General features: G+C 41.5%; 1 protein-coding gene across 4 annotated transcripts in view; it reads left to right on the forward strand.

Annotated features, from left to right (window-relative positions):
* The window catches only part of LOC111253758 (uncharacterized), a 45,743-nt gene that overhangs the window by 16,152 nt on the left and 3,761 nt on the right, over positions 1–25,830 (forward strand). The window contains exons 1-14 of one of the 4 annotated variants that reach the window (XM_086974681.1): positions 2,279–3,315; positions 4,974–5,131; positions 7,797–8,006; positions 11,464–11,877; positions 13,551–13,755; positions 13,943–14,186; positions 14,327–14,513; positions 15,293–15,529; positions 17,407–17,590; positions 18,566–18,840; positions 19,087–19,274; positions 19,567–19,667; positions 23,103–23,520; positions 23,856–25,785. In XM_086974681.1, the coding sequence (XP_086830807.1) occupies positions 3,285–3,315; positions 4,974–5,131; positions 7,797–8,006; positions 11,464–11,877; positions 13,551–13,755; positions 13,943–14,186; positions 14,327–14,513; positions 15,293–15,529; positions 17,407–17,590; positions 18,566–18,840; positions 19,087–19,274; positions 19,567–19,667; positions 23,103–23,520; positions 23,856–25,785 (4,782 nt within the window). In that variant the 5' untranslated portion in view covers positions 2,279–3,284. Of the gene's footprint in view, positions 1–2,278; positions 3,316–4,973; positions 5,132–6,365; positions 6,606–7,796; positions 8,007–11,463; positions 11,878–13,550; positions 13,756–13,942; positions 14,187–14,326; positions 14,514–15,292; positions 15,530–17,406; positions 17,591–18,565; positions 18,841–19,086; positions 19,275–19,566; positions 19,668–23,102; positions 23,521–23,855; positions 25,786–25,830 lie in introns of those variants that run through there. The other 3 variants (XM_086974679.1, XM_086974682.1, XM_086974680.1) reach the window with 3 other exon arrangements.

The following is a 25,830-nucleotide window of genomic DNA, read 5'->3' on the forward strand; positions in this document are numbered from 1 at the left end:
AAATTCGATTTTTTTGTCTTATAACAGCACTCGACGAATTAATATAGAAATGGGGTTAGTAAACGTTTAAACTATTTACTAAGGAGTTCATATATTTTTCAGTTTCTTTTCAAATGTCTAAAATCAAGTGGTCTAGTAATTGGTGCGACTCGTCCAAGCGCCTCGAATTCCGGCCATGTACAGTCCTTGTCAAAATCCGCTAAGTATAGAAAACTTTTGTTTGATCTGCTATCCGTCGAAGAAGTAAACAGATCGCTTAAGGACGGATACTATTCGTTTTAGAAGACCACTGATTGATTGTCTACCTTGTTGACAAAACGGAGCAGTCACGGTGACGTCAAGGCGTGACGCTCAAGGCCTCGCTACAGACCGTAGACTTGAAAGCCGGAAAGCTAGTCTGAAGGCAGGGAGAAACCATTAACCATTGATAAGTACGTTAAGCGCTACGATTAAGTGTCCACAGACAAATCGCCGACGCCATATGAGAGCCGTTCATACGAATGAGACGCGCACCTAAATGAGAAGATGCGAAAGCGATGTTTCCTGCCCTCGCATGGAATAGCTCTCCCTTCGCGAATAGATCTTCGCGAACAGCTTATTTAGCCATTATAATCGCCCAGTCAGCTCCGTAGTCGGTAACCGTGTCGGCCTGTGTACCCACAATCAATAGGCGTTTTGTGTGGTAGTCGTTTGGAGAAGACGAACACTGACTAATTACAAGATTCTAAAATGAAACCTGTTGTGAATGAATGAAGTCAGTTATCACCCGATAAGTAACTACCTGCTCGCAAAGGTTATGCGGCGAAGGCAAGATTATGCCTACCTATATCTATGTGTGTCTTTGTTTTTCGGGGAATCTGTTCCAAGCGCTAAGCCGTACTGCTTAGTTTTGAACGCGAGTTAAGAGAGCGATAACGGAGCAAGGCTGAGGTACGCACAGAACGAACTCGAGGTAGGGACCGCGCCACTGCTGCACTTATCACAATAGCCACTGACGTTAATTACCGATTTACTTCACACCTCGTCACCTCGTGCCGTTTGCAATGGTTAGAAAGATAAAGACGCTTCGAGGCAGACAGAGACGGCCGAGTAGCGTAGAGCTGTTATCTGCAATGAAAACTTGATGAACAACATTTACGTATTCACTGAGAAACGAATGACAGCTAAAAAGCAACATGAATTAGGGTGAAGTGCTGTGGGTACCGGTATAGGTAATAGATAGAGCAGCGCGAACTTGAAGCGGAGAATTTGTTTGAACCTGTTTGAGTTGTCATTTACTAATGAGCTCGAGTAAGTGGAGCTGATGAAAGTTACTGGCTGATGGACGATGTCGAGCATTAAACGAGACTGGACAATCGCTCACTAGATTCGCTAAGGACCCTACAGCCCTGATCGATCTACCTTCGCATTCAAAATGACTGGTTTCTACTATACAACGGAAGTCTTATGGAGATTTATAATATTTGTTGTAGATGTCTGCTACATGCTAATTATGTGGTGCTACAGATGCTTAGAATGAATAAAATTGTGTTGATTTTTTAAGGTACGTTGTCGGTAACAACCACTTAATAAGCAAAATATATAAATAAAATAACAAATATATAAAAATAATATAAGCAAAAAATAACCAAATAAATCGAAAGGTTTGCAGGCCTTTTACAATGGAATTCTCCAGAGGTTTAGCAAAACCCTTTGGGAAGGTTGCACGAACTCGTTATATGTTCATGTTGTTGTACGTCTAGTTCTTTTTTTAATGGACGATTATAGATTCAGGGGACTGATAACAAATCAATCAATTTTTTAGAACGCACGGTAGGTAGCGCGAGGATACCCATCAGAATAGCCTAACCAGCATTGTTCTCATCGAATTAACGCCTGCCTCTCTTCTCGATTCGACGCGAGACCTCCACACGAAACTAAGCAGAGAGTTTATTTTTTGGCCTACGTTTACGTACGATAACGACCTTGGCTAACCATCACAGGATATCAGCTAGCTTTCTATACCAATAGAAGTGACGCCAGCTTTTTCATTGTGTAAAAGTGCAGTGTTTTTGAGTTGCGGCCTGGTGAGAGTTTGAGTAAACAAAGGCTTCTCGCCGTTCTTGTTAGCCAATTACCGTCACCACTGTTGCTGAGCGCACTCGTCCTGTGCCCTTACCAGCTGTGATAGTGTGCTTTATTTCACTGTGGTGTGTAGGCACCTTGTGCCCTGCTTTCCACTTTCATTTCCATGCGGCCTTCTTCACGGCAGCAGAAGCAAACAACACGGTGAGCTGCAACGACAACAATGACTCCATAACAGCCCTCCAAACCTGGACGTCATTGCAGCTGTTGACGTCGCTCTACGCTACAGCAGGACGACTGTAGGACTGCTAATATAAAAATTAAACAAGGACGAAATTGCAATGGAAGTGCTTGCCTGCATAGAATAACAGAAGTTGGCGCAACGGTCGTTGCTGGAATCGCTGTAACTGACTGCCACGAGTAAAAGCGATAGAAGCAATAGGTTGAAGCCGAAAAGGCCTGTAGTAGATGAATGGCGTTTGGGGCTACTCGGATACGCAGATGATGACGACCGTTAGCCATGTTTTTTATTTGAGCAACATTTTGTAAAGGGTTTAATGGCAGCAACAAGAAGACAGAACGACAGCAGCAGTAACTGCGAGATGGTAAGAAGGCAACGTTGGATAATACGCCACTAAACTGAACCGTACTGGCCGGACGGACGTTTCCAGTCAGGGTTCGTGTTACGTTTGGCCTGTAATTAGTTTGAGCCCGTCTGCTTCCTTCTGCCCCTTATCTGATTTTAGCCTCGTTATCAACTCTCCGTTACACTGTAGTAAGCTGCACACTGCTGGTTGTGGCTGCGTGTATATGTATGTGAGTGTGTGTATCTGCGTCGGATGCCTACTGCTGGACCTAGTCCTACGGATGGACCTCAATGACATGACAGGTCCAGAACTCGAGCGTATTCTACTCGCTATTGCTGCAGCAAGTTTTCTCCACACGTGCCAGGAAGGCCATTTGTTTTGCATCATTGTAAAAGCGTGCTTCGCACTGGTACTCTGATGAAGTTGACAAGAGCTCCATTTCTCAACGACGACACACCGGTTCGCAAGAACGCAGTAGCTTCTGTTAGACCCAGCCGGCGGTTACGTAAATAATCAAAGCGCCGAGGTGGCAGCCGATGTGTCCGCCACTTAACCACAAACGGGCCGACTTATTGACTGACCAGATCAGTAATAAGGCTTGCCTTTTGCTACCGCTGCCACGGTTTGGTTACAATGCGCGATCGACCAGTAGCGCGCATAACAAGTAAGGTGGAAATAGATGACACCCTATGCCGCACATCTATTATGATGAATTGTAATGCTTGTCGTGTTTCTCGTTTAGTGTTTGGTACCTTGCCATCGCTATAGCGATATTTTAACAATATATAAATGTTCCAAGACGTTGATAATAACTGGTTAAGAATGGATAGTATGCATGGACCAAGGATCATTTGGTCGCCAACGTACTGGCGATAAGCCTCACGACGCGTGCTCCATTGAATGATTGAATAGTACCGACATTAAATCGCAAGACCAGCGTCATATTTTTGCTCTCATTTCTGTGGCGGCAATCTGACGTTCGACTTAAGGAAGGAAATATTTGCTTTTAACGCTAACTTTTTTAGGCCCAGAATAGTTTAGAGCAATCTTTTTGCGCAATCCGAATGAGTCTTTGAGATTAAGAGTGCATCCAGACTCCTGTAAAGGCTAAAGGTTGTTAAGTTCTCCTGGGCGCTAACTCCTAGACGCTGAGTCATTGAAGCGATTGCATATTAGATGTATGTTCATATACCATTTGGATGACTAACAGAATCATCCTGCCGCCCTTTGTCTATGCAATCATCGCTTCTCTACAATAAATAATACCACTTCCGGTAAAACAATGATCAACTTGCGATTATGTTACCTATGGTAACTTTCACTTTATTTTAGTTCACTTACGTCGTTATTGTAGGCGTACGCCGTTCATAGCATGCCCGTGAATCAGAGCTGTTAAGAGTCATAGGTCAGAAGCTTCGCAGCTTAAACTACATGCACCACTTGCATATCTGGTGTTACGTGCAAGTTACGCCTAGTTGCACGGGAACTTTTTCCTATATATATAGGATATATATATATATATATATATTAAATAACAGCATTGACTTGCACTTGGCATCCTAATAAAAACCTGAGGCTTAATCCTGGTCGGCGGTCCGTTCTCAAACTAGAGATTATTCTAAGTTGGCGCACAAAAAGATGTAGGGTGAGAGCGAAAAAAAGAAAAAAAAATCTGTTAAATGAATTTGTATACTTAATCTATTTATTCAATGACTAATCATTGAAAGTACCGCAAATATTTGCAAGTATAGCATCTGTCTTTTCATCAATAAATTAGGCACTAACATCTAATGTTTATTTATTTATCACCCAGTTTTTCTGATACGCACTTGTTCGAACGCTAGCAGTAAACAATACTGATTTGGGTATGTATGGGCACTCTAGCATTGATCTATGCACATGCGATAGAAGGCATATAGGGAACCACAGCGGAGCTGGTCAAGTCTCTCTCTGATTATTTCTTGTTGAGGGTACAAGCTTCTGCAGTTAATGGGGCTACACCAGATGTTGCCAATCTCTATGAACTATGAACGCATGCTTCTGGAACGAAACTCCAGTTTTTAACTTAACGGAACTCTGAAAGTCGAAGGACTGCTTAGACTTTCATGAGTACCGTTAGAATGTATGTGCATGCTGAAACATAGTAGAATATATTTTTCTCTTTTTGTCATCACACAGATCGTGTCTTATATACACTTGATAACAGATTTATGATGTTCTACTACATAGATATAACATCAGTTTGATCATGAGAGAAATTGTTATTTCGTTATTATACATACTCTAACGAGGTTTTCCATAATTGTTTATCAACGTTTGCAGGCCCGGTCCTTGTGTCGCGGTCTCCGTTGACGCTTCCGTTGAATGTGGTCAACACCTCGCCGAAGTCGTTATCCCTTCAGGGAACAGCCGATTCAGATGGCCTCCAAGTCAACCCGCCGGAGAAGCCTGTGGGCCCCGGTAAAACATGCACCGTTAAGGTAGCGTATATCTACGTAGTGCAGATCTGTCCCAATTTAAATGCCTTCTTTTTACGTCTGTGTATGCTAGATAATCATAGACAGACAAAGCAATGCTGTTTTCTAACGTATCTTTGCGGTGAGTTACTGCTTTTGATGAAGGTAACGACTAACTAACCTCTATAAATATGAAATGAAGAAAATCTTGTCTAAGAAAATTGTCACAAGTGAGGTGTTTATTATTATTGTAGTTGCTATCCTTGATTCTTTTTTCTTTTTTTTTTTTTTTTTATTATTTTAGAGCTGCTGCAGACGATTATTAATGTTTTATCCAGATTTTTTAAAGCTAGTGTAGCAGGATTTCTTCTAAGTTAGGATCATAATGGTTGTGTGATACTATCAATTCTCCTACGACTACAGCTATTAGCCATCTATAAGCAAGGGAGTTAAATCTTCAATATATATAAAATGCATGAAAAGCATTTTGTAAGTTGTTTACTCAATAGTTCAACTTCGCGATGTGCTGCCATATCAAAGACCATCGTTCTTCATAGCTTCTCGAAGATACCTATAATTTTGCTATAATTACAGTTAAGAAGTATATGCTTCATGAACCGCATGTGGAACATAAACATTTTGTTTTATAACCATGTAGTTATTTGTACAGATCACAGTGAACATGTTCTGTAAAGAAATCTGGTCTAAAGTTCTCATTTGCTATCAAAAAGGTATTATCAAGGTTGTATGTTTGAGTGCTACAAGAGTCACACTGTGGGCTACCGTACGTTCCTCATTCATTTTTGTTTTGTTGAAACGACATTTAAGCAACATAATACAGTATGCAGACCCTTCACCGTAAAACTCTTCCCTATTTGTTGTTCTCCATTCGGCGGCTTCGCTACCTTTGCTCAGGATTTATCACCGACAGCAAAGTTAGCAGCGCGTTCTCTAAGCCAACATATCTCTGATATACGCATATTTTTCTTCGCTTTGCAATGTCGCATTGTATTGTATTGATTAACCGCTCTCAACTGAATGGATTTTATGCATTATATATATAGAGGAGAGTTCTTGTACGTTATTATCGAGTAGCGCCGAAAAATAAATTAATACGTTGTTTGCGCGAGCTTGTTCCGTGCGTTCTTAACGTCCTCGTCTGGGGATCATTTTATTATTCTGCAGCTTTTCCTTGTCGGCCGAAGGCCGACGCCAGCACGGCGGCGGGTGAAACGTTTGCCACTGACGCCGCTGCCTCTCACGTCATCAGGCCCAGTCAGAACCTTCTCTCTAAAATCAGCACAATCATGATAACGATGGTGATAATGTTCTGGTAATCACTAGCATCACCCAGAACAATGCTCTGTCTGGTAAGCACCAGACACGGGGCAGATCGCTTATGCTGTCACGGCGAATGTAAAAGCCACGAGGTCGATTGCCAACATTCGTCAATCGCCGTAGCGTCTACCAGTGATAGGGAATCATGGTAGTAAAGGAGGTATATTTGTTTAAAAAAAAGAAGGTCTTTAAGGCCTTCGGTATACGTGCTACTGTAAGAAACATTGCTGCCTTTGTAACCGCTTTGCGTAGTATCTTGAATGAATCCTCCTTCTCCTCCAGGATGGTAGCCGTGATGTACGAAATTTGTCGGTTTGTTGGCCGGGCCGACCCACTGCGTCTAATCATAATTTGCTCAATAGATGCATCTTAGTAGCTTTGGTTAGAAGATAACGTTGCCGTTAGTGTCATTGGCTTTATTTACAATAACATTTGCGTGAGGTGGCAAGTACCAGCGGAAACGAGTGAAGGGCGAGGAAGTGAAGGGGAAAAATAACTATGACAACCACTAGCACATCAGCTGTGAAGAGTGTAACTTTAAAGGATTTTGCAAGGAATCAAACAAACAAGGTCGTCTATATGGCACGCGACGGAAAAGTGATGGACATATGTTGCCATTGCTACCCGTTTATCTCTTCGACCCAGGCACCAAAATCTAGAACGACCTTTTAAGTTTACCTTTTTCTTCAAATATATGGTCCTTTACAATAGGGACCCTGCCAGTTATCACAGATGTTGATTTTATCGTGTCCACCGACTCCAAATATTGTGTTGGTAGCAGTGTGCTAAAATAACAATCGACTAGTGTTTTATGCCATTGTAGCCCTACAACCGCGGAATAGATATACAGTATTTAAGCTGGAACGGCAGATCATGATCACACATGGATAGATACTGTCTTTCCTACAACTGAGAAATCGGCTTGTTTTATATATAAATCTGTTTAGCATTTATGCCTATTGAATCTATTGGCGGATTTTCAATACATACACGTAATACCTGTGAGTGGTGTGGTCAAACGAAAGGACGTACCACTACACGCAAGAAACGTGCATCATTTTTAAGATGCTAGTTGTAGGGTACTCACCTTCTAACAAAAAATTCGTTTTGTATACCTTTATTACGTCCACCCTAGCTGATGGCCATAATATGACACTTACCATTAATAAACCCTTTGGCTTATCATTATATAATAGTTGACGTATGTCATCGTGCCATATAAAAACGCCTAGCTCACGCAGGCCTTGTCTCTCTATCAATATGATAATGGTTTGAAGTTATCTCGCTTTGAAACGCATTTATTGATTGAATTAAACAAATTTCAAACCATTTATCCTGAATTTGGTTATAGGTAACTATCGATCCACAACGGGTGTCGCGCGGTAACGGTAACTTGCAGTTGAAAGGCGGCAAATGGCGTCTTCAGGTACCATATTCGCTACAACTGCTTAATGGTAGTTTGCAAGCGGCAAACTCGAAGTTCTACATTGGCGCCAAGGGCCAACGCGTCTTCTCGGTCGAAGTTACAAACACACTCAATACGGGCCTTCGAATAGAAAGGGTAGGTGATTTACGTAGACTTTGCCCTTGCTACTAATTTTGTTGAATAAGGATGAATGATAAAGCTGGACAAAGGTTGAATAAAAGTCTGAGTAAAAAAATCTGTAATAAAAATTGCTGCTAATTGGTTTTCGTTCGTATTCTGGTAATAATTTACCACACAGTAAAAATTGGCAACGGAGCACACATTCATCAATTGGAATATGTAAGTGCGTATATCTGAATGTTTTCAATGTCATTGTAATTCATTTGGTTCTTTCTGAAGAATAATAAATTTGCTAAGAGGCCTCTTTGTTTGCTGAAATCCCTGAGAATTATTGAAAAGAAGTTGGTAACCTAGTTCAAAGGTATTTGAGGTGTCACGATATCGAAGAAAATTTCAGCTTCAAACCTCAGTTGCTTTCATTCCTTGCTGGTGCTGGCTAAGAAAAATAATGATAATCAGGAAAAATGATGCAGTAATAGAGACGACAACTAGTTGTGAAAGAAACCTGTTATATTCTGCTCTCTAATAGTAGTGTTGTATTTAAAAAAAAAGATTGTTGTTCAATAATGGATAGATTCTACTAGAGAGAGGGTAGCTCCACTGCTTTGTGCACCTACCTGCTGTGTGTTTAGGGTTTACACTATGTACAAATCTGTGTGGTGAACTTTTAAGCGTAGTCTTCACTGAGCTTCCTCTCTCTCTCTCTGTTTGCTTTCTCTCTTCTACACGGCTACAGTAGTACTGTCAGCCACTACGGAAGGGCAAGTGTGGCCAAGCAATTTTTGAACACAGCGTCCAAGGCAAATAAACGCAAGATAAACCACTAGTATTGTTTTCCTGGAAAAAGGAAGTCCAGAATTGCTTCTACGGTTTTTTTTTAAGAATTGAGCGTAGCTGGCTGCATTCGCTGCCTATACATTAGTGAGGTTAAAGCGAAAAACGCTCGAGATTTTTGCAATTTCGAGCAAAGCGTAAGCTCCGGCGAGACATTGCGTCGGCCTATTCACCGCAGTTCAGGCGACACCTCGATTAACGATAGGCCCCTGGAAGATAAATCGCGCGTCGAAAATCAACTGCTTGTTACCGCAAGCGTTATCCATTATGTCGGCTTCGTCACGCTACTCACATTGTAAATGTATCATGCATAATTGGCGGAAAGGCGGAACATTTACCCGATCACGTGAGAAGCAGTATTTGCGAGTTATTGATTCTCTTCCAGGTGTTAGTACGTCGGTTCTGAGACCAAATACGCTCATAGCGTTAACTGAATTTCGAAAGACAATTGGGAGCTAGGTGAAGCAGTACGAAATCGTGTTCGATGTTACACCATAATGTTCTTCAATGAATGTTTTCGTTTGGTTACTCAAAAGCACTTTTCAGGCATCACACCTGTGAATGCAAATGGCTGTAAGCGTACTTAATGCTCCATTGATTTTCATTTGGTACACACGTGTGTGTCGTAGTATTCAAGAGACAATTGTTTGATAGATCATTTAAGAGTTTCGCGCGTATCAGTCCCAGTTCTACGTATTACATGTGTGGGGCTCTAGGTATATGTACTACCTATATTGTATCACTGTAGTCTTGTCCACAGCTGGACTGGGTCTTTTTGACCACCCCTGAATTCTGGCAGAAGTGCGATGTTCAATCGCTGAGAATTGGCTTTTATCTGATGATCTTTGTAACTGTTAATGTAAAAACTTGTTTTTCTATGCGCTGGGTGCGACAGGAGATCTGACTCTCATGACGATATTGACAACGATGTTGCTGATTGCAATGGTGACATCTTCATTTATAAAAGCGCACTTTGACCGTTACAGGGAGTAGCAGTTGTTGGACATTTGGCGGCAGTTAGATTCCAACCTTGTGTGTCTCTCTCTACCGATCACTCGACGTTTGTTGATCCTTCATTCTCGCAATGGCTGGCTTTTTGTTTTGACAATGACGTCACCTTCCGCTTGAAAAATGCGGTAGCATTTCTGGGGCTAACGTCTATCACTGCTTGTTATTTGCTGGCGCCTTCTACAGACGGTCATGTTGGGATCCACGAAAATTTATGTCGGTTATAGAATTCGATTACCAAAGGCTTTCGCCTTTTCCGCGTTTCCAGCTAGTAAGCCTAGGACCAAAGAGCGCCACTCGTAGCGAGCCCGATATCAATAGTATGATCCGTAATTAAAGATTGCTCACGACTATTTGTAACGTATTCATATTCATATAAAATTTACTTCCTGCTTTCTCTTCCCTGCTTGCCCTTAGGACAAATGGTTACTTAAAAACCAAACATTCAGGCCCTTCCTTCTTCAGTATAATACTGCCTTAAATTTTCAATTAAATTACCGCGGTGCGGTTATGTATGTCAATTATTGTATTCATCCAACATACATCTTGTACTTTATTGTTTTTCAATATTCGTATTTACTGACTTTGCTGAAAGTGGTTGGTATTTGTTTGTTTCTTTTTGGCTTTGATGGCGTTCCCTGAATAGCTGTACTCAGGATTATGATCATGTTTGCTGGAACTCAACGACATCTTGTATTAGAAAGTTGAGTCGCCTTCGGTAACCTTATGTTCCCGTTTATGTTAATGGTCAGGAGTTCGCGACTGCATCATATTGATGACTTTATCTCTAAGAATTCATGATCTTAGGTTTATTTATTTAAAGGTACAGTTGCTTTGTCTACCTTTTAGATACATTTTTAAATTTAGCCGCAATATTTCAACGATTTATATACAGCTGTTTGATTAAATTCACTTAACTTGCACAGTATATATTCTCTGATATATTTCAGCTTAGTTAAACTATTCGCTCATAAATGGGACTAGTGAATGTGGTTGTTCAAGATATGCACCGTTATGTAAACTTGGATAGGGTCTGATATTGTGTGTAATCCAGTTTCAGTCTTCTATCTCGGTATATCGAATTCAAACGAGCTAACAATATCCCCTTAACTCACTGTAAGTAACGTCGAGAACCAAAAAAAAACAAATGTTATGGAGGCATCTATCTGTAAGGTTCCATAATTGTGAGCTAAATCAACGTTGTCCGTACGTCCAGCGTATGTGCTACGCTGGACGTACGGACGCGTATGACTGAAGTCAGTCAACTCTGAACAAACATCACGAGGTCAGGCCATTTAACGAGAACAAACGAGTGGTAGTTACTTTGAAGTCGTACGATATGAAAGAAATTAATATAGCGTGAGCCAACTATATCTTCTAGTGTTCTAAAATAACAAATGTATGCGACGTCAGTTTTCACATAGCAAATACTCTACTATGTTTTTTCTAATTTTGCCGGGATTCGTTCGTTTCCCCACAACACAGTGATATACACCCAAATGTGTCTCTGTGATGCGTGACCTTTTTTCTAAATGATTATTCTAACATGTTATTATTACTGTCATATTTATTCTCGGAGAAAAATGCCTAGAAACGAACTTTGTGCTATTACTGTGTATTGTTTTTGCAGATTCTAATGAACTCTACCCCTTTGGCCGCGCCTTCGCCTTTGCCAGAGGTCCCGCCATCCGGAACGCTCCAGATCTCTTTACCTCCTGTTCAACAGCAGGATCAGCTGCAGGCAGCGAGTGTGAGAAGTATTGCGTTACCGCAGACGAACGCTTTCGGGCCGTCTACGCTGACCTCACAGGCACATCATCGTTATAATGCGTCTTTGCGCGTACTTACAAACGTTACAGAATTCGAATACAAGCTTGAGTTCTATTCAAATCGTCTTGATCTACTTGTTGATCGGCGCTTACTTGTCGAATTAACTGAGAAGGGTACGAAATCATTAGAAGAAATACCGTTTGATGTTGGCACTCAAGGGATTGGACAGAAAAAGAAGATTTGGCTCGAACTATATAATCCCAACCCTGTTGAGGTAAGTTGTAAGGGAAAATACATAAATTGTGAAGGTTCGATGCGCTCTGAGTTATATATGATGGTTTAAATTCACACGACTAACTAAATACATCTTTAACAAAAAAAAACTTCTTTTTGGAAATCGGGAACATTTTTTCTCCATTAATTCGCTGGGGGTTCAACGGAGCTGTATTTTGTTCGTAACGTTAAGTGTTGTAAGATAGACCTTTAAACAATTAAATATGCATTTGATGCCAACATATGTTAGTAGTAAGTAAATTACGCTTACGACCAGACGACAGGAATAGTTGACAAAACACCTTTAAACCTTATACCAAGGACAGCAAGCATTGACAAAAAATTAACGCTAGATTTTTCTTCGATCCTATATTTTTATTGCCAATTTTTTCTTTTTGTATTCCATTTCCATAAATCCATTGTATCCATCCATAAAATGTTAAAGTTCCTTCAGCGACACGGTTGCCTCTTCTTCAATTCAGTTATCATTGTCAACGTTTCCCAGTCTTATTTCTTCTTCCATTAGTGCGTACGCATGTTTTTTTATTAGGCTTTATTGGAACTAGAATCAAAAGTTGAATGGGTTGTTTACAGCCAGACAGAACGTTATATGCTGCCATGCACTTCTGTACCATGTAGGACAAAACAGGAGCTCGGAGATTAACCAGTAATTGAGATTGGCAGCCATCAAGAGCCTGGTTTGCGGCAACTATCGTGAGGAGTGGGCTGGCATTGCGTTTCAGATTTGTTCTTATCATATTTGTTAGAGCTTCGCTGTTGGTTCGGGGTAGCTATCATCAAAAAAGCATGATGTCCCATATAAATTGGTCAGGTAACTTTTTTTTAGGTTTTCACAAAAATGCTAGCCATTATGATAAATTACTAATGTCCTCATAGTTGCTACTGAGATCGGTGGGGCAAACCGTGAACTGTGCACCAGCATGCATCCTTTGTATGAATATGCGGGGTCTGTGGCTCATGCTAAGGTACGGCCACGAAGCCGATAATGACCACATGATAACGACTTCGTTTTGATAAGAACCATCTTTGCGCAATATGGTAGCATCAAATTGTGTAAATCGGGACTCAGATTTCACGCGATTTGCTGTGCCCCAATAGATCGAACAAAGCTTTTGTACTGCAGATGCTTGAACTTTAATGTTGAAACGTTCCACATTATCTTTGCTCGAAAGGAATGCACTGATAACAAATAGCGCAAGATGCACATTCATATTGAAAATTCTATGACGTATATTCAGAACTGCTGTAGAATCAAGAGGCACCCTATGTACGATTGAATAGAATCATATCTTGTGATTTGTGCGGTATAAACTTGAATTTTCCCTTGATAGCATCGTTTAAAGAACGTCAACTTTGTAACATCCAAATATTGTTTCTTTGTTTTTCTTAGGTTAGTTCAAAATCACAGAGTGCTGAACCTTATCCTATGAACTTGTTACCGTAACTAGGTGGAAACCAGTTTCAAGATATCGTGATTAGGGATATCTAAATAAGGCTTTGTATTAAAATTTATACCAACTAAACATACTTCGTTTGTATACATATCACAAGCTAACACCATTTTCTTTTTGGTGATAAAACTCTGATCTGATCCGAAAAAAAATAATGGGAGTGTTATGCGCAACATTGTATTCACTCGTCCAACAATTTCAGGTGTCTATTGAGCACATATCGTCAAACATTTCAACATCGCATATAGCTTTGCCGTCTCTACCTCCTTGGAGTCTTGGACCATATCGGATGTTGCAGCTGGCTCTGACTCTCAGTTCTCCTGACGAGGGCCGCACCTGGGGATTGCTCTCTGTAAAAACCAATTTTCACAGCCAAAGTTGGCCATTTGTCTTCCAGACTAGTAAAGGTTAATTTACAACTACTTGAATAACAGTAGCTAAACAACTATGCTATTTTGTTTAGGTTAAAAATTATTTACACATGGTGTTTTATTGACGAAGAGGCCTGTTCATTATAGTACTACTTACAGAAAAAAAAAAACGATAAATGGTACCATGTAGTATTAAAGCGTCACTTTCGCTTGTCTTAATTAGGTACTGTGACCGCGGCTGCAGGGTTAAGTAATAGTGCGACGTCTCGAAGTCCAGGGGTCATATTGGTTGAGGGTGCATTTCCATTTCGACACTCATCGGAGTTAATGTATTTAGAAAGTTCGTTTGATGCGCCACTCATTGTCGCCGGGGCCCGCGTTGACGGTGACGATTCTCAATTCAGTATTGAGCTGGTTGAGTCGCCGGTACTTCATCCCGGCGCTAAAAGTCTCCTTGGAACTCTTAAGTAAGTTGATTTTCAACTGCTGAGGCGACCTTGTAGAGATAAATTTTACAACAGTTGCAGTTTGCGCAAAAGTAACATTACTAGTTTTCTGTTTCGCAACTAATTATTACCGAATGATATTGACCTGTTTTTTGCATAAGGTATCGGCCCTCATGCGCGGGTCCAACCTTGTGCTACGTCGGTTTGGGAGGTCCACTGGATTCGTCCTCTTCAAAGGACCTTTATCTGTGGCGTGGTATGCAGGAGCGCCTCAAGGAGACGCGGGCCTTAAATGTATCGCTTATCGTCGATACTCTCAGCGTCAAAGGGTTCGTCATACCTATTACGGTGAGTTATGCCTTTTCTCTGTGTGATTTGACGTTTCTGTCTGCCTGCTCACATTTTACATCAGGCTTTCGATGTAATTAGAATATGTATATATGTGAAAATGTTGCAGTGACGCTTGCTGCAATTTACAATTATTTTCACGTAGTAGATATGTCTCTAGTAGTCTGTTCCACATACAAAAGTACGTCATGTAATGTAAACACAACTCTGGAAACTCGTAGGTGTTGTCCGTCGAGGTTGGGATCAGATCAGAATAAAATGATCTCATTTGGCTACAGATACTAGTGTGATGCTTCTGATGACCATCCGCGCAGTATTTACATTAACCTTGTTCCCCATTGGTCGAACTAAATGATGAACAACGTATCTTGTTATTACGCTCCGATTTGGTCGACTTGGCCCTTTCAGCTGTTAGAGGTTATAGCTGGTGTTAGAAGAAGGATACGTTGACCTTGATATTTTTCTCTTTTCATGCTTCTATATGTATAACGTATATTTCGGCTTCTGACAGTTCGAATATTCGATGAGAGGTGATGTGTTGGTCAGATCATATAAAACTAGTCAATTGTGGCTTGACTTATAGAGGCCCATTACTTACTTAAAGAACTCGAGCCAATCTGGGCTTATGTTGGGAAGTTTCGGACACTGAACTGTTTCCAAATGATAGTCAGACCCAATATTAAAAGTGTATAAGTTAATGTTCACTGGTAAACGAACAATACAGATGATGACTTTGTATACGTCTCCCCATACATACAGACTCTTACTATGTTTTCTAGCAATCGTGTTCGGACATTTGCAAGATTGGCCAGTGTCGTGTCTATCTAAAACTGGACGCATTTCTTTTGGTCGCATATGAAGATTATCGTTCTCTGCTAGCAAGCGCGGCACGAAATCCTTGGTATCGCATGGATACATGCGTTATATTGCCTGTAGGACGAGCCTGTCAGGGGGAAACATTTATTGACTTGGACCGAACAGACACACACACAGAAGGCTGCGAATCAATCTATCGCGTATGTATATCTACTTTATAGGTGCTGCCTATATCGAGTTAGAGCTTAAGAGTCGATTGGCAGATGTACTTAAGGTTGATTGAAACATGATTAGCGGCACCCACCTGTCCGACGTTACACGCTCTAAGCCTGGCAAAAGAACCAAGTCGAATATAGGCGCGCAGGAGTAACGCTGATATCAAGATTAAGTGACTAAGAATGAATATCCTAGGAGTATTGAGCCGCGGTTGAAGATTCATGATAGAACTACGCAACCATTAGCTTAGTATCTTCTGCTTATAATATGAGCGCGTCAGTGTTTAACGCAGTCATCCTGTAATGAAATTATCAATGTGAGGCATCACATTGTCTTTCGAAACCATACTTCTTGACTTAATTTTATCGTCCTTTTTATTTTATCTGTGCTATTATTTGCATTATTTTTCATAATTGCTTTCAACCAAAGGTAATTCATTGCGTCGCGCCATAGATCCTGAATCGCTACGTATCTATTTAGACTAATGTAACGTCAAATGCCCCGTTGCTTACGGTTAATAATGTTTCATTGTGTTTGGCTTTACGGTCTGTCCCCCTCTAGGCCAGCATTTTTTGAATGCTGACTTGAGCTGGCTAGCTTTATATGAATAGATGAATCATAACTCTGTTTTGCCAAATGTGTTTGGCTCTGAAGGGCGAGAATGAGGACACGCAGGGCACTTGTGTCTTGCACGTCTATTATTTACACGCGTACAGCGGTTGCATGTATAAGGACATATGGATACGTGGGGACCTGCGGACCTCTAAGGCTGAGCTGTTCTATCGTAAAGCGAAGAGTTAAAAAAAATTTGTCTTTGACCTTCGACTAGATTGACATCGGATGGAATTGGGATTGGTCATCAGGGGTTATGGGAGAGAACGTTGCTAGCGGCTTGCGTAAATACAGGTCCCCGCTCCGTCCCTGACGCACGCCAAAATCCACGTCCCGCACGCTTAAGAGATATTTACACCAAAAGTTTCACTTCCGGATGACATGTAATCTGTGGACTATACAGCAAAGGGACTGGTATAAGTATTCTATTGAAATTTCTCTCTTCTGGTTTAAGTGAAAAAAAAAAGTATGCAAATTCTGGATAACTTTAATATCATTTCTGATATTTTTTTGCTAGTTGTATTGAATTGAGCCTGTGATTGTTGTCGTCAAACAGGAGCCGAATAAGCAGTAAATGTACCAAAATGTGTGTCTTACGTGATCACCGCACTACAAAATCGTTCCTCTATCGCGATAGAGGAGCGCCAGACTGAATACAGAATTTATTTAAATTACTGGACTAGTTACGTCTTCTATAGACGCTACATTTCCAAATCCTTGATTTTGCTTATGCACACGTAAGGATGAATGCTTTCTATTTTTTATCATATTAAATTTGTTTACATTATTGAATCGCATATACAGAACGTACTGTCTCTTTTAACAAGCCAAATATAGACCTGTTAGCTACGCTATAATAAAAATAGTTCAGAATTGTAATATGCGGGCCTCATTTGATTGTGGCGGCAGGATGAATGAAACAGTCACTTACACTTTAGATTCACTAGTAGATTGAACCATCTAATGCCTTATTACCGTTTGCCAGATACTCCTAACCAGTATTCTTTCCATTTCCCTGTCGCGTAAGACTTTCGGGGTATACTCAAGCGACCATTTCCGACATTCGACAAACTAATAAGCTCTTTCCATTTAGTTGATTTTAGTAGAAATTATGGAAACGCCAAGTGAGAGGACTTTAATACATGCTTGAAACATGGATAAAGGATAGGCCCCCACTTACGAAGTCGTACTATAGCTAAAGCTCTTACTTTGTCTACGTCTTTGGCCCATAATCGGGTCCATATTATAGGTAACACATGTATGGCCACGAGTTACCCCCCGAGGGGCTGTTCGTTTTGAGACGACTCGCCTAGGTGAAGCGAGTGAAGCGCCAGTGGTTGTTGATAACCCGTCTGACCAGCCACTTATGATGCAGGCATACGTGAGTACGACGGGAGGCCCCGAGGTACATTCGATCGTCGCGGCTCAACATGGTAATTAGGATCCCAATAAAAATATATAAAAGTAACAGTGCTTTAGAGTCTGCTAACTGTTGATTACTAACAGTGTTGATACTGTTTGTACGTTAAGTCATTACAAAATTATGAAAAAGCCTAGTTCACTTGGCTGCCAATATAACAAGCCAGTTCCAGCGTAGTGACCAATACAGGTCTACAACCCTCCATAGTGCCGTTGAATTTTGAACTAGGAGTTCTTGTTTCTAGATGAAGGGTTTTTTTCCCAGCTCAGATATGCTACCGTGTGATGTTTTAGATATGGCTTCATGCATTATTAAGCAAATATGTAATATGATCATTGAGTTGTCAAACTAAAGTTAAACTTGGGAACTCTATAATTCACTCTGTAAAATCCCTTGGCGTTCCTTTAAAGATATATTAAGTTCAGAAACCAATCTCATATCCGTTATGAAGCGGTATCAACTTAACTGATCGAGCCCGGAACAACCCTACTGTAGCTATGAAATTTGTCGTTCTCCTAATATTTGTTTTCTGTAATAATGGAAATTTTGCATCGCAGCAAATGATATCCAATTCAGTTACACGAAATAAAGAGGTTCTGGGCAGACAAGGTACAGAATTATACTTGTTACTGCCTACGCAGTAGATTGTAGGAATTATGTCGACGATTGAATTTCGTCAATAATTCGTTAAATTAACCGCTTTCTAAGACACCATCTTTTCTAGTACCGTCTGAAATGATGAGAGCACAAAAAGCATATTCAAAAAGACAGCTCTACGTCTTATTCAGTTTTCCGATTTAACGCTCCAGCTAAAATCGTCACTGGTCAAACAATACGCCATTATCGTTATCGATTTTGTACGGCTGTCTTGTCGTTCAATAGTTATCTATATATTTTAAGTAATAATCTAATATTTTAAGTAATAAAAATAATAATAAGTAATTTTAAGTAATAATAAGTATAAGACTGGCGTCATGATCATCTTCAGCTATCAAATTGGGGCACCTGTCATCAGCATTCAGCTTAGCTCGGTCTGTTCAGAACTCCTTGTCGTTAATACCGCCCCGTTCGAAAAAGAAAATCCACGTACGTTTTGAGCCGTCGACGATTGGGCCTCACGTCGGCGTCTTGGTAGTACGCAATAATTTAACTGCGGTCAGCTCGGTACTGCTCCGAGGGGAAGGTGGAATGGGAAAACTGCTATTAGCAGGACAGGAACCCGGCGAAACGATTTTCTTCGATCTTAACGCAGCCCTATTAAAGGTACGATCGTTATCTGAAATGTCGCGAGCTGCATGTGGTTTGCAAGTTGTTTGTACATAACGGTGATGTTTATTCGGGAACTCTGGCTGATTTTTCCTTCTAGCATCTCTTAACGATGAAAAGCGACATTTTGCTATCGACAATAGAAGTTACTATATCGACATATTTCTCGTTAGTAAATTATAAAGCAGGCGATAAACTTTATAGCAAATATTTTGCACACCTTTAACTTGCTGTTGTTTACAGGACTGTGGTAATATTGGTCTCTATACAACCCTGAAAAAATACCCAGTAGCAAAGAATGTTGGTCAGTTACCGATACGGGTACGGCGTGTCCTCATCAACGAGAGGGAGTGTGTCGGATACGGGTTCCGTGTCAAAGATTGTGAGCAATTCATCATAAAGCCGAATGCCTCGCACAGAATCGAATTGAGGTTAGTAAACGATAGAAAACATGTGAATAGAGTTGTCGTCTAAACCTCCGACTAACCTAAAAGTTAAGGCTTTTTTTTTTTCCACTCGCGAAAAGGGCTCGCTGGCCTGACTCTTATTTAAAGAAAGCTAGAAAAGAACTGTAGTCATCTAGCCTCTACTTAGCTCTAATTAAAGAAACAAGTAGCCGACTTTATCTCTACTTTATAATAATAATCTTCTCTCAAGAAATTGCTATTTTCGCAGTATTTTAATGTTTGTTAGTTGTCTATAGCTTAATTTGTATTTTTGCAGCTTTACTCCGGACTTCACGGTTTCACGGGTAGAGATAGTTTTGTCCCTTGTACTAGACGACAGCATATTGGACTTCAACATTGTCGCCACGCTACCAAAAAGTAAGTATTTTCACATACAGAAACAAACATTGAAAAGAGATGGACATCGTATCGTCTCAGAGGTATGATGGATGACAGCAAAACAAATTCGATATAATATGCAGTAACAATAGATAAGCAGAATACTGCTCACCATTGAGAAAACAAAGGGGGCGTCTATCGTCTGTTTATGGCACTTTGGCAGTATGCGTAAAATATAGCAAAAATAAGGAACTAGATTACGCTGACGTTTTCAGAAATAGCTCGCACTTTTAAAGGCAGTTAAAATTATGGATGTTGACTTCGAATTGTCCGGAAACTACTCGATAACGAACAGCAGTAAGCAGCGGTGTTTTTTTTTTCCTATATTCCTCTATTGTTCAAGCGAGTGTTATGTTTTTTTTGGCCAGACAAACCCAGTCTAATCGAATCAGATATCCGTTCTGAGCTTAGACTCGTATGTATAATGCCGCTTATATATGCACCATGCTTAGGTTTTGAATGAAAGATGGAGGTTGCCGCGACCCCTTTATCCATGAAACAGCATCATTGTCAAATAGCATATACGCCACAGTCTTCACCTTCAACAGGTCTTTTACAACAGAAAACTGCCCATCTGCGATATGATGACGCTTTGAAGCACATAGCAACTTTCGTGCTTAATAAGAGCGAAGCCTTTTCCCTGATACCTACATCCTGTTGATTTACTGCGTCAGCATCAGTGTCTCTTGGCTGTTCAATCATACTTCTATAGGTTGTTATCATTGTTTTTTGCCTTAGACACAAGTTTATGACTTTGCGCATAAAGTAGGACGCGAATAGGCGCAATATACTGTGCTGATTCGCCGACCTATCCCAGTGGCGTCCACATAATGACCAGTAAAAGAAAAACCCTTTTGAATAAACCAGTGGCGTACGATAGGCATCGGCTTAACTGTTGTTACTGTTGTACAGCTGCTTATTTCCGTATTGCCTTCAATAAAAGACAATTTTGCTTGACAGATACGAGTTCCTTCTCTAGATACGGGTCCAAAAAGTCGCTCGCTAGAAAGGTGTGTAGATGCTGTTTTGTGGTACAACGATTCATTGAAATACGTCGACACGACTCGTGTATTGGTTTCTATCGAGTATTGCACAACGATACGAGGCAACGCGATATTTTTTATATTCGTATATATGTACATCCAATCATAACAGGGAGGACCACAGTTGTGATAAATGTTATTAGGGAAAGGGACCTGTCTGGGCATCTATCTGTCTGTATATAAATGTATTCGTATGCCTAAAAAATACCTATTATTTTTTGATAAATTAGATTGTGGCACAGATCAGAGTCTGATTGTGTTCTAGAATTAAAACCTATACATTGACGCACGTCAGATGTACTCCCTTTTATCGTTTACACATTAGAGCCTTCTTAACAATTTTTTGGTTCTGTTTGACTACACTATATATATGTATATATATATATATATGATTATTTGTGATTTGCATTTCCCTGCGTGACTCCGTTACGCATGGCCCATGGAAGGGAATCGTTCGAGTCGACTTCTCACGCTCGAGGTGGTGACTGAAACGTGGCGATGAAGCTATGCGCTCTAAATTCACGCGTCACGCGTTCGTGAATCTTTCGTGAAATTTCGAGATATTTGGCAGCTTCTTTTTCGGAAAATGTTATTGTAACAACAAACGTTTTCGTCACCCGTTGAACGTATGAATAGCAATGTATGCTTGAATCTATTCAGAATTTCCACGAATCATACCGGGTACTTCCGGTCGCTTTTGCTTCCGCTGGGCACCATTTTTCGCTTGGTGCTTCGTTGGTGGACGACACAGACAAGCCGTAGCTCATTTATGGCGAGATACTTTTTCATAGTAGTTACGTAAACTGTATCTAGGCTACTACAGTATCGCTCCTTGTTTCAGCTATCCTGGACCAAGCGGATGAGCAGCCCATATTTTGATTTTCTTTTCGTCATCACTGTTTTTGTTGCAATTCTATAATATGTATTTCAATGAGTCGCATATTCAGTCGAGAGAAATAAACTTACATAATCATAGGTCTCGTGCTTCTGTATGAAATCCTGCGCTGTGATCACCTCCGCTGTGCTCCTAAGTCTTCCAGTATCTGTTTGCAAAATGATGGCAAAGTGTCACTTAGCAGAAGTTCCCTTTGTGTAGCATTGTCATTAATATTCGTTCGGTTCAATTACTGAACATTGATCCTTTAACACTAAACGATGTCCTTTCCTCTGCAGCCATTATACTCTAATGAGATCAATAGAATCATAAATATTGTGCTACTAAGTAGTGCTTAATTATAGTAACTGTCCGGCTCGCTAAGTAGCCCAGAAGTTACCTTAATAACTGAATGAATAAAGTTGCAATGAATGATGAATAAGTGGCCACTGAACACAACGTTGAGCGTGGGAAATCTCGTCGACAAAACAGGAAGTCGTGATCGTTCTATCTGATAGCGGCAAATGCTGCAGCTAGTACAATATTTATACCTGGGATATTACCTGTCTTCACAGGGAAACTATTAGCAAGCTATAATAATTTTCTATTTCCTATTTAGCGAGCGACGCGTTTCTACTATCGTAGTGCATTGGACAGATCCTGTTAAGAACCGATATATTTTGAAGGAACCTCTTTGTCCATTGAGGAACTTTGTTCAAGTAACAATGAGCTGTCACAAATGCTTGCGCATTGGCTGTGTCCAGCCAGGTTCTTTATTGTATAAATAATAGAAAAAGCCTGCAATAAAAAAACTAAGCCAATTGAAATTAACCGAAAAACTCGTCATAAAGGATAGTACATGTGCTTAGTAATTGTCTAGCAGTTCTGCACAGTTTCATATGTAGCGTGAACAGCTAGAATTGAACGCGAAAACAAATGACGGGAATATACTATACCGTTCAGTGGAGGGACTGTAGCTTTTTAAGCATAGCATCCAGCAATGTTATTGGGCTTTAGCCAAATACCACAGACCTCAGTGGTGACGTCTTGTCAGTTACCCCTAGGGGCATAAAGACGGTTCGAATCTAGACGTATACACAAATTTTCAGGCCATATCCGAGCAAAACGAAAGGTAATGGATATGGTATTTACTTTTTTCTGACATTGGTTTTTCATGTTGAGCACTCGACACTGGTAGGCCTTCGAAGAATGCTAATCGGCCGTATTTAGGCCTGTCGTTGGGGACAAAAGTTGACTATAGAAAACAATAAGCTTTACACGTCTTATCTGCTTCAGCTATCGAACGAACCACATTTACGTATCATGCAGATACCTATGTAGCACGGATGCTAATATGTTGTGGACGTGATAATAGTTATAACTTATTATCTGGAAAACCCACTATACTACCCATTTGTTAGCAAGCAAATTTCGCCTGACTTTACTGCTGGTCAGTGGTATTTTTTAACCATATCTGTATTGTCTCTTAATTCTTAGGCGTGGTCACGACGTGCGCTGACCAGGTGGTTCGCCCGCCGTGGGAGGGACCCCTGTACGTAACGTGCCTCATCGTAGCGATTCTGTTCGTTGCTTGTATCTTAGCTTATGCGTTTCTCGACTCGAACAGGGTACTGCAAGAGACCCTGTATAAACTGCCCAATGTGACGGACCAGCAAGCGAATGGAAGTAGCCGCGAGAGTTTGTCAAAAACCACAGCAGCGGCATCTGCGGTGACAGCCTCTTCAGCGCTGGCATCAGCAACAGCAGCCCGTAACGGCTCAAACACTTCCATTAGTCGTAACAATACAAACAATGTCAACCACGTAAACCACCCGACGAGAGAAGACAGCAGTCGTCTTGATCCTAGCGATCCCGGACGTAACGCTGATAGATCTCAACGAACTTGCGTTACGAGGTACGTATAAGACAAGTTTGCATAGAAAATTGCATGTTATTACATTTTGTTACATTCTGGTATGATATGTAAGCTAAAAAAATCTAAAAGCAGTTGTACACACTGTATAGAGAAAGCAAATCTTAAGTTGTTGCTTGCGTCGTTCCGCACAGTAAATTTACCTAAATGATATGATATCTTGAGAAGGTAGTTCTTTATCTAACTAAGCTAGAGCATTTTACAGTTTAATTCTCTACAGAATTAAGCTGACTGGATCTGACTGATCTGATAATTAATTCGTTTCTATACGTATGTGTGTCTATCCATCCGTTCGTTTTTGCTTCGATGCTTCATAGGATGTTTAGCTACGGCAAAAAGATGTTAATTGACTGGTTAAGTACGAAAGCTCCACTCGGAAATGGTCACTCAACAGCAGCTACTTGCGGAACAGCAGGATCAGGCTTAAACTCCGGATCATTGTTGTGTCAGTACGACCGTAAGGGATCCTTACATAGTGAGGAGGGTGGCGGAAGCAATCATGGCGACGGAGGTGGTGCATGCGGACCTGGAAGCAACGGCAGCAGCAGCAGCAGCAATAGTACTAATACAAATAACCGCCGCAGAGATAGCGGTCCACAGAACAGCAGAAGAGAAGGAACTAACCGTCGGAATAAGAAGAAGGATTGTATTGATTCATATGTCCGAAGTAATTCGATCAACGCTGGCGACGAGGTCGAGACCGAAACGGCGACACAGACAACTAGCGACGGTCACGATGCTGATGAGTACTCGACAATCGTCGACAATGACACGGACAAGGCGTCCGATAGAGCAGATCTAGATGACCGAGACCGTTCAAACACATTAGTCGAAGCTGAAACAGAAACCACGTCTGAGGATAGCTCCGAAGCGTCAAACGAGAACGTACCCGTTGCAGAAGTAACGCAGACTATTGAAGAGGTATGTACCGAAAGCCGTAAGCTCGATCAAAGGACGAGACTCGACCAGAAGTTTACACGTCGCAAGGAGAGACGGAGAAAGAAAGAAAGTAACGACTCACCGATGTCAAATTCGTTAACTTCTGGTGGCCGAGCACACGGCTACTGCAATAGCCATAAAAATGATAAGGATAATATGCCGGGCAAGGATCACTTATCGAATAACTATAGCCATAATAATCATAGTCAGAATCACCACAGCAATGGCCTGTCAGCAACTCTACCAGATGTCTGTGTGCCTGCGGCCAATGTCCAAAGGAAACCTCCACCACATACCCCTTCGCCGCCAGCTGAGCAACAATTAGTCAGCAACACAATAACAGTAACGACAGCAACGCCGCCAACGATGCTTGGCAGCAGCGGACCAGGCCGTGAGCGTCGACGGGACTCCCGTGGTGGAGATATGCATTCTCGGCATGAGCGTGAAATTCCACCTCGTTTTAAAAAACAGCAAGTGGCGGCATCCTTTCGAGCCGCGTTGCCTTCGCTCACCCCGCAGGAGGCAAGTCGACAGCTCACAGCCGCTGTAGCACCGGTACCACGAACAATCACCTACTCCGCTGTCGTATCAGGTGGCCAATCACCCCTTTTAACATTCGGTAGCAGGGGTGGCACTTTTGGCATTGCTGGTAATAGCGGTATAAGCCTTGCACCGGCCAACGGAAGCCATCCCGGTAGTCATGGCCTTGTAAGTAACGGTCACGGAGCAACGTCACTTCATACTACTTCAGTTTCAACAACAGCATCCGGAATAGCACGTCGCTTAGGTGGCAATCCTCCACCCGGATTCCCTCTGCGTCCCTCTTTGGCGGCTACCTTTTCGCCGGGTAGCGCTGGCGGAGCCATGTCGATCGGTGGATACGCAATCACGCCAGGCGCATCACTTAACGGACTGCATTGCACCAGAACTCTCAGACCAACGGCAAGTCACAGTCCTTCTACCAGCAGTGAGCCATGTGGTAACGACGAACAGGAGATGGCCCCGCTGATCCGGTCCATCATCGACTCGGTTATCCCGACGGAACGCGATGAGCGGATGTCCATGTCTTGGGTCGCATCGAACACCACTCCATCATCACCAGCCTGCGGATCGCCAGTCTCTGCTGCGGGCGCCCACAGCAAATCTGGCACCCCAACTGGTGGTTCTGCGGGTAATTGCAACACTTGTAATAGCATTTCTGGCGAGTCGCGATCGAGTTCCGTAAACAGTGGCTGTAATGATGACATCAGCGGAACAGCTCATTCTGCGAAGAACACCACAACCGGCGGAAAAAGTAGTGGACGTTCGGTAGGTGTTCTGTCATACCCGACGACGATCGTTATGTAATGGGTT

This window comes from Varroa destructor, unplaced genomic scaffold (assembly GCF_002443255.2).
Source record: "Varroa destructor unplaced genomic scaffold, Vdes_3.0 BEIS01000007.1, whole genome shotgun sequence".
Classification (NCBI taxonomy): domain Eukaryota; kingdom Metazoa; phylum Arthropoda; class Arachnida; order Mesostigmata; family Varroidae; genus Varroa; species Varroa destructor.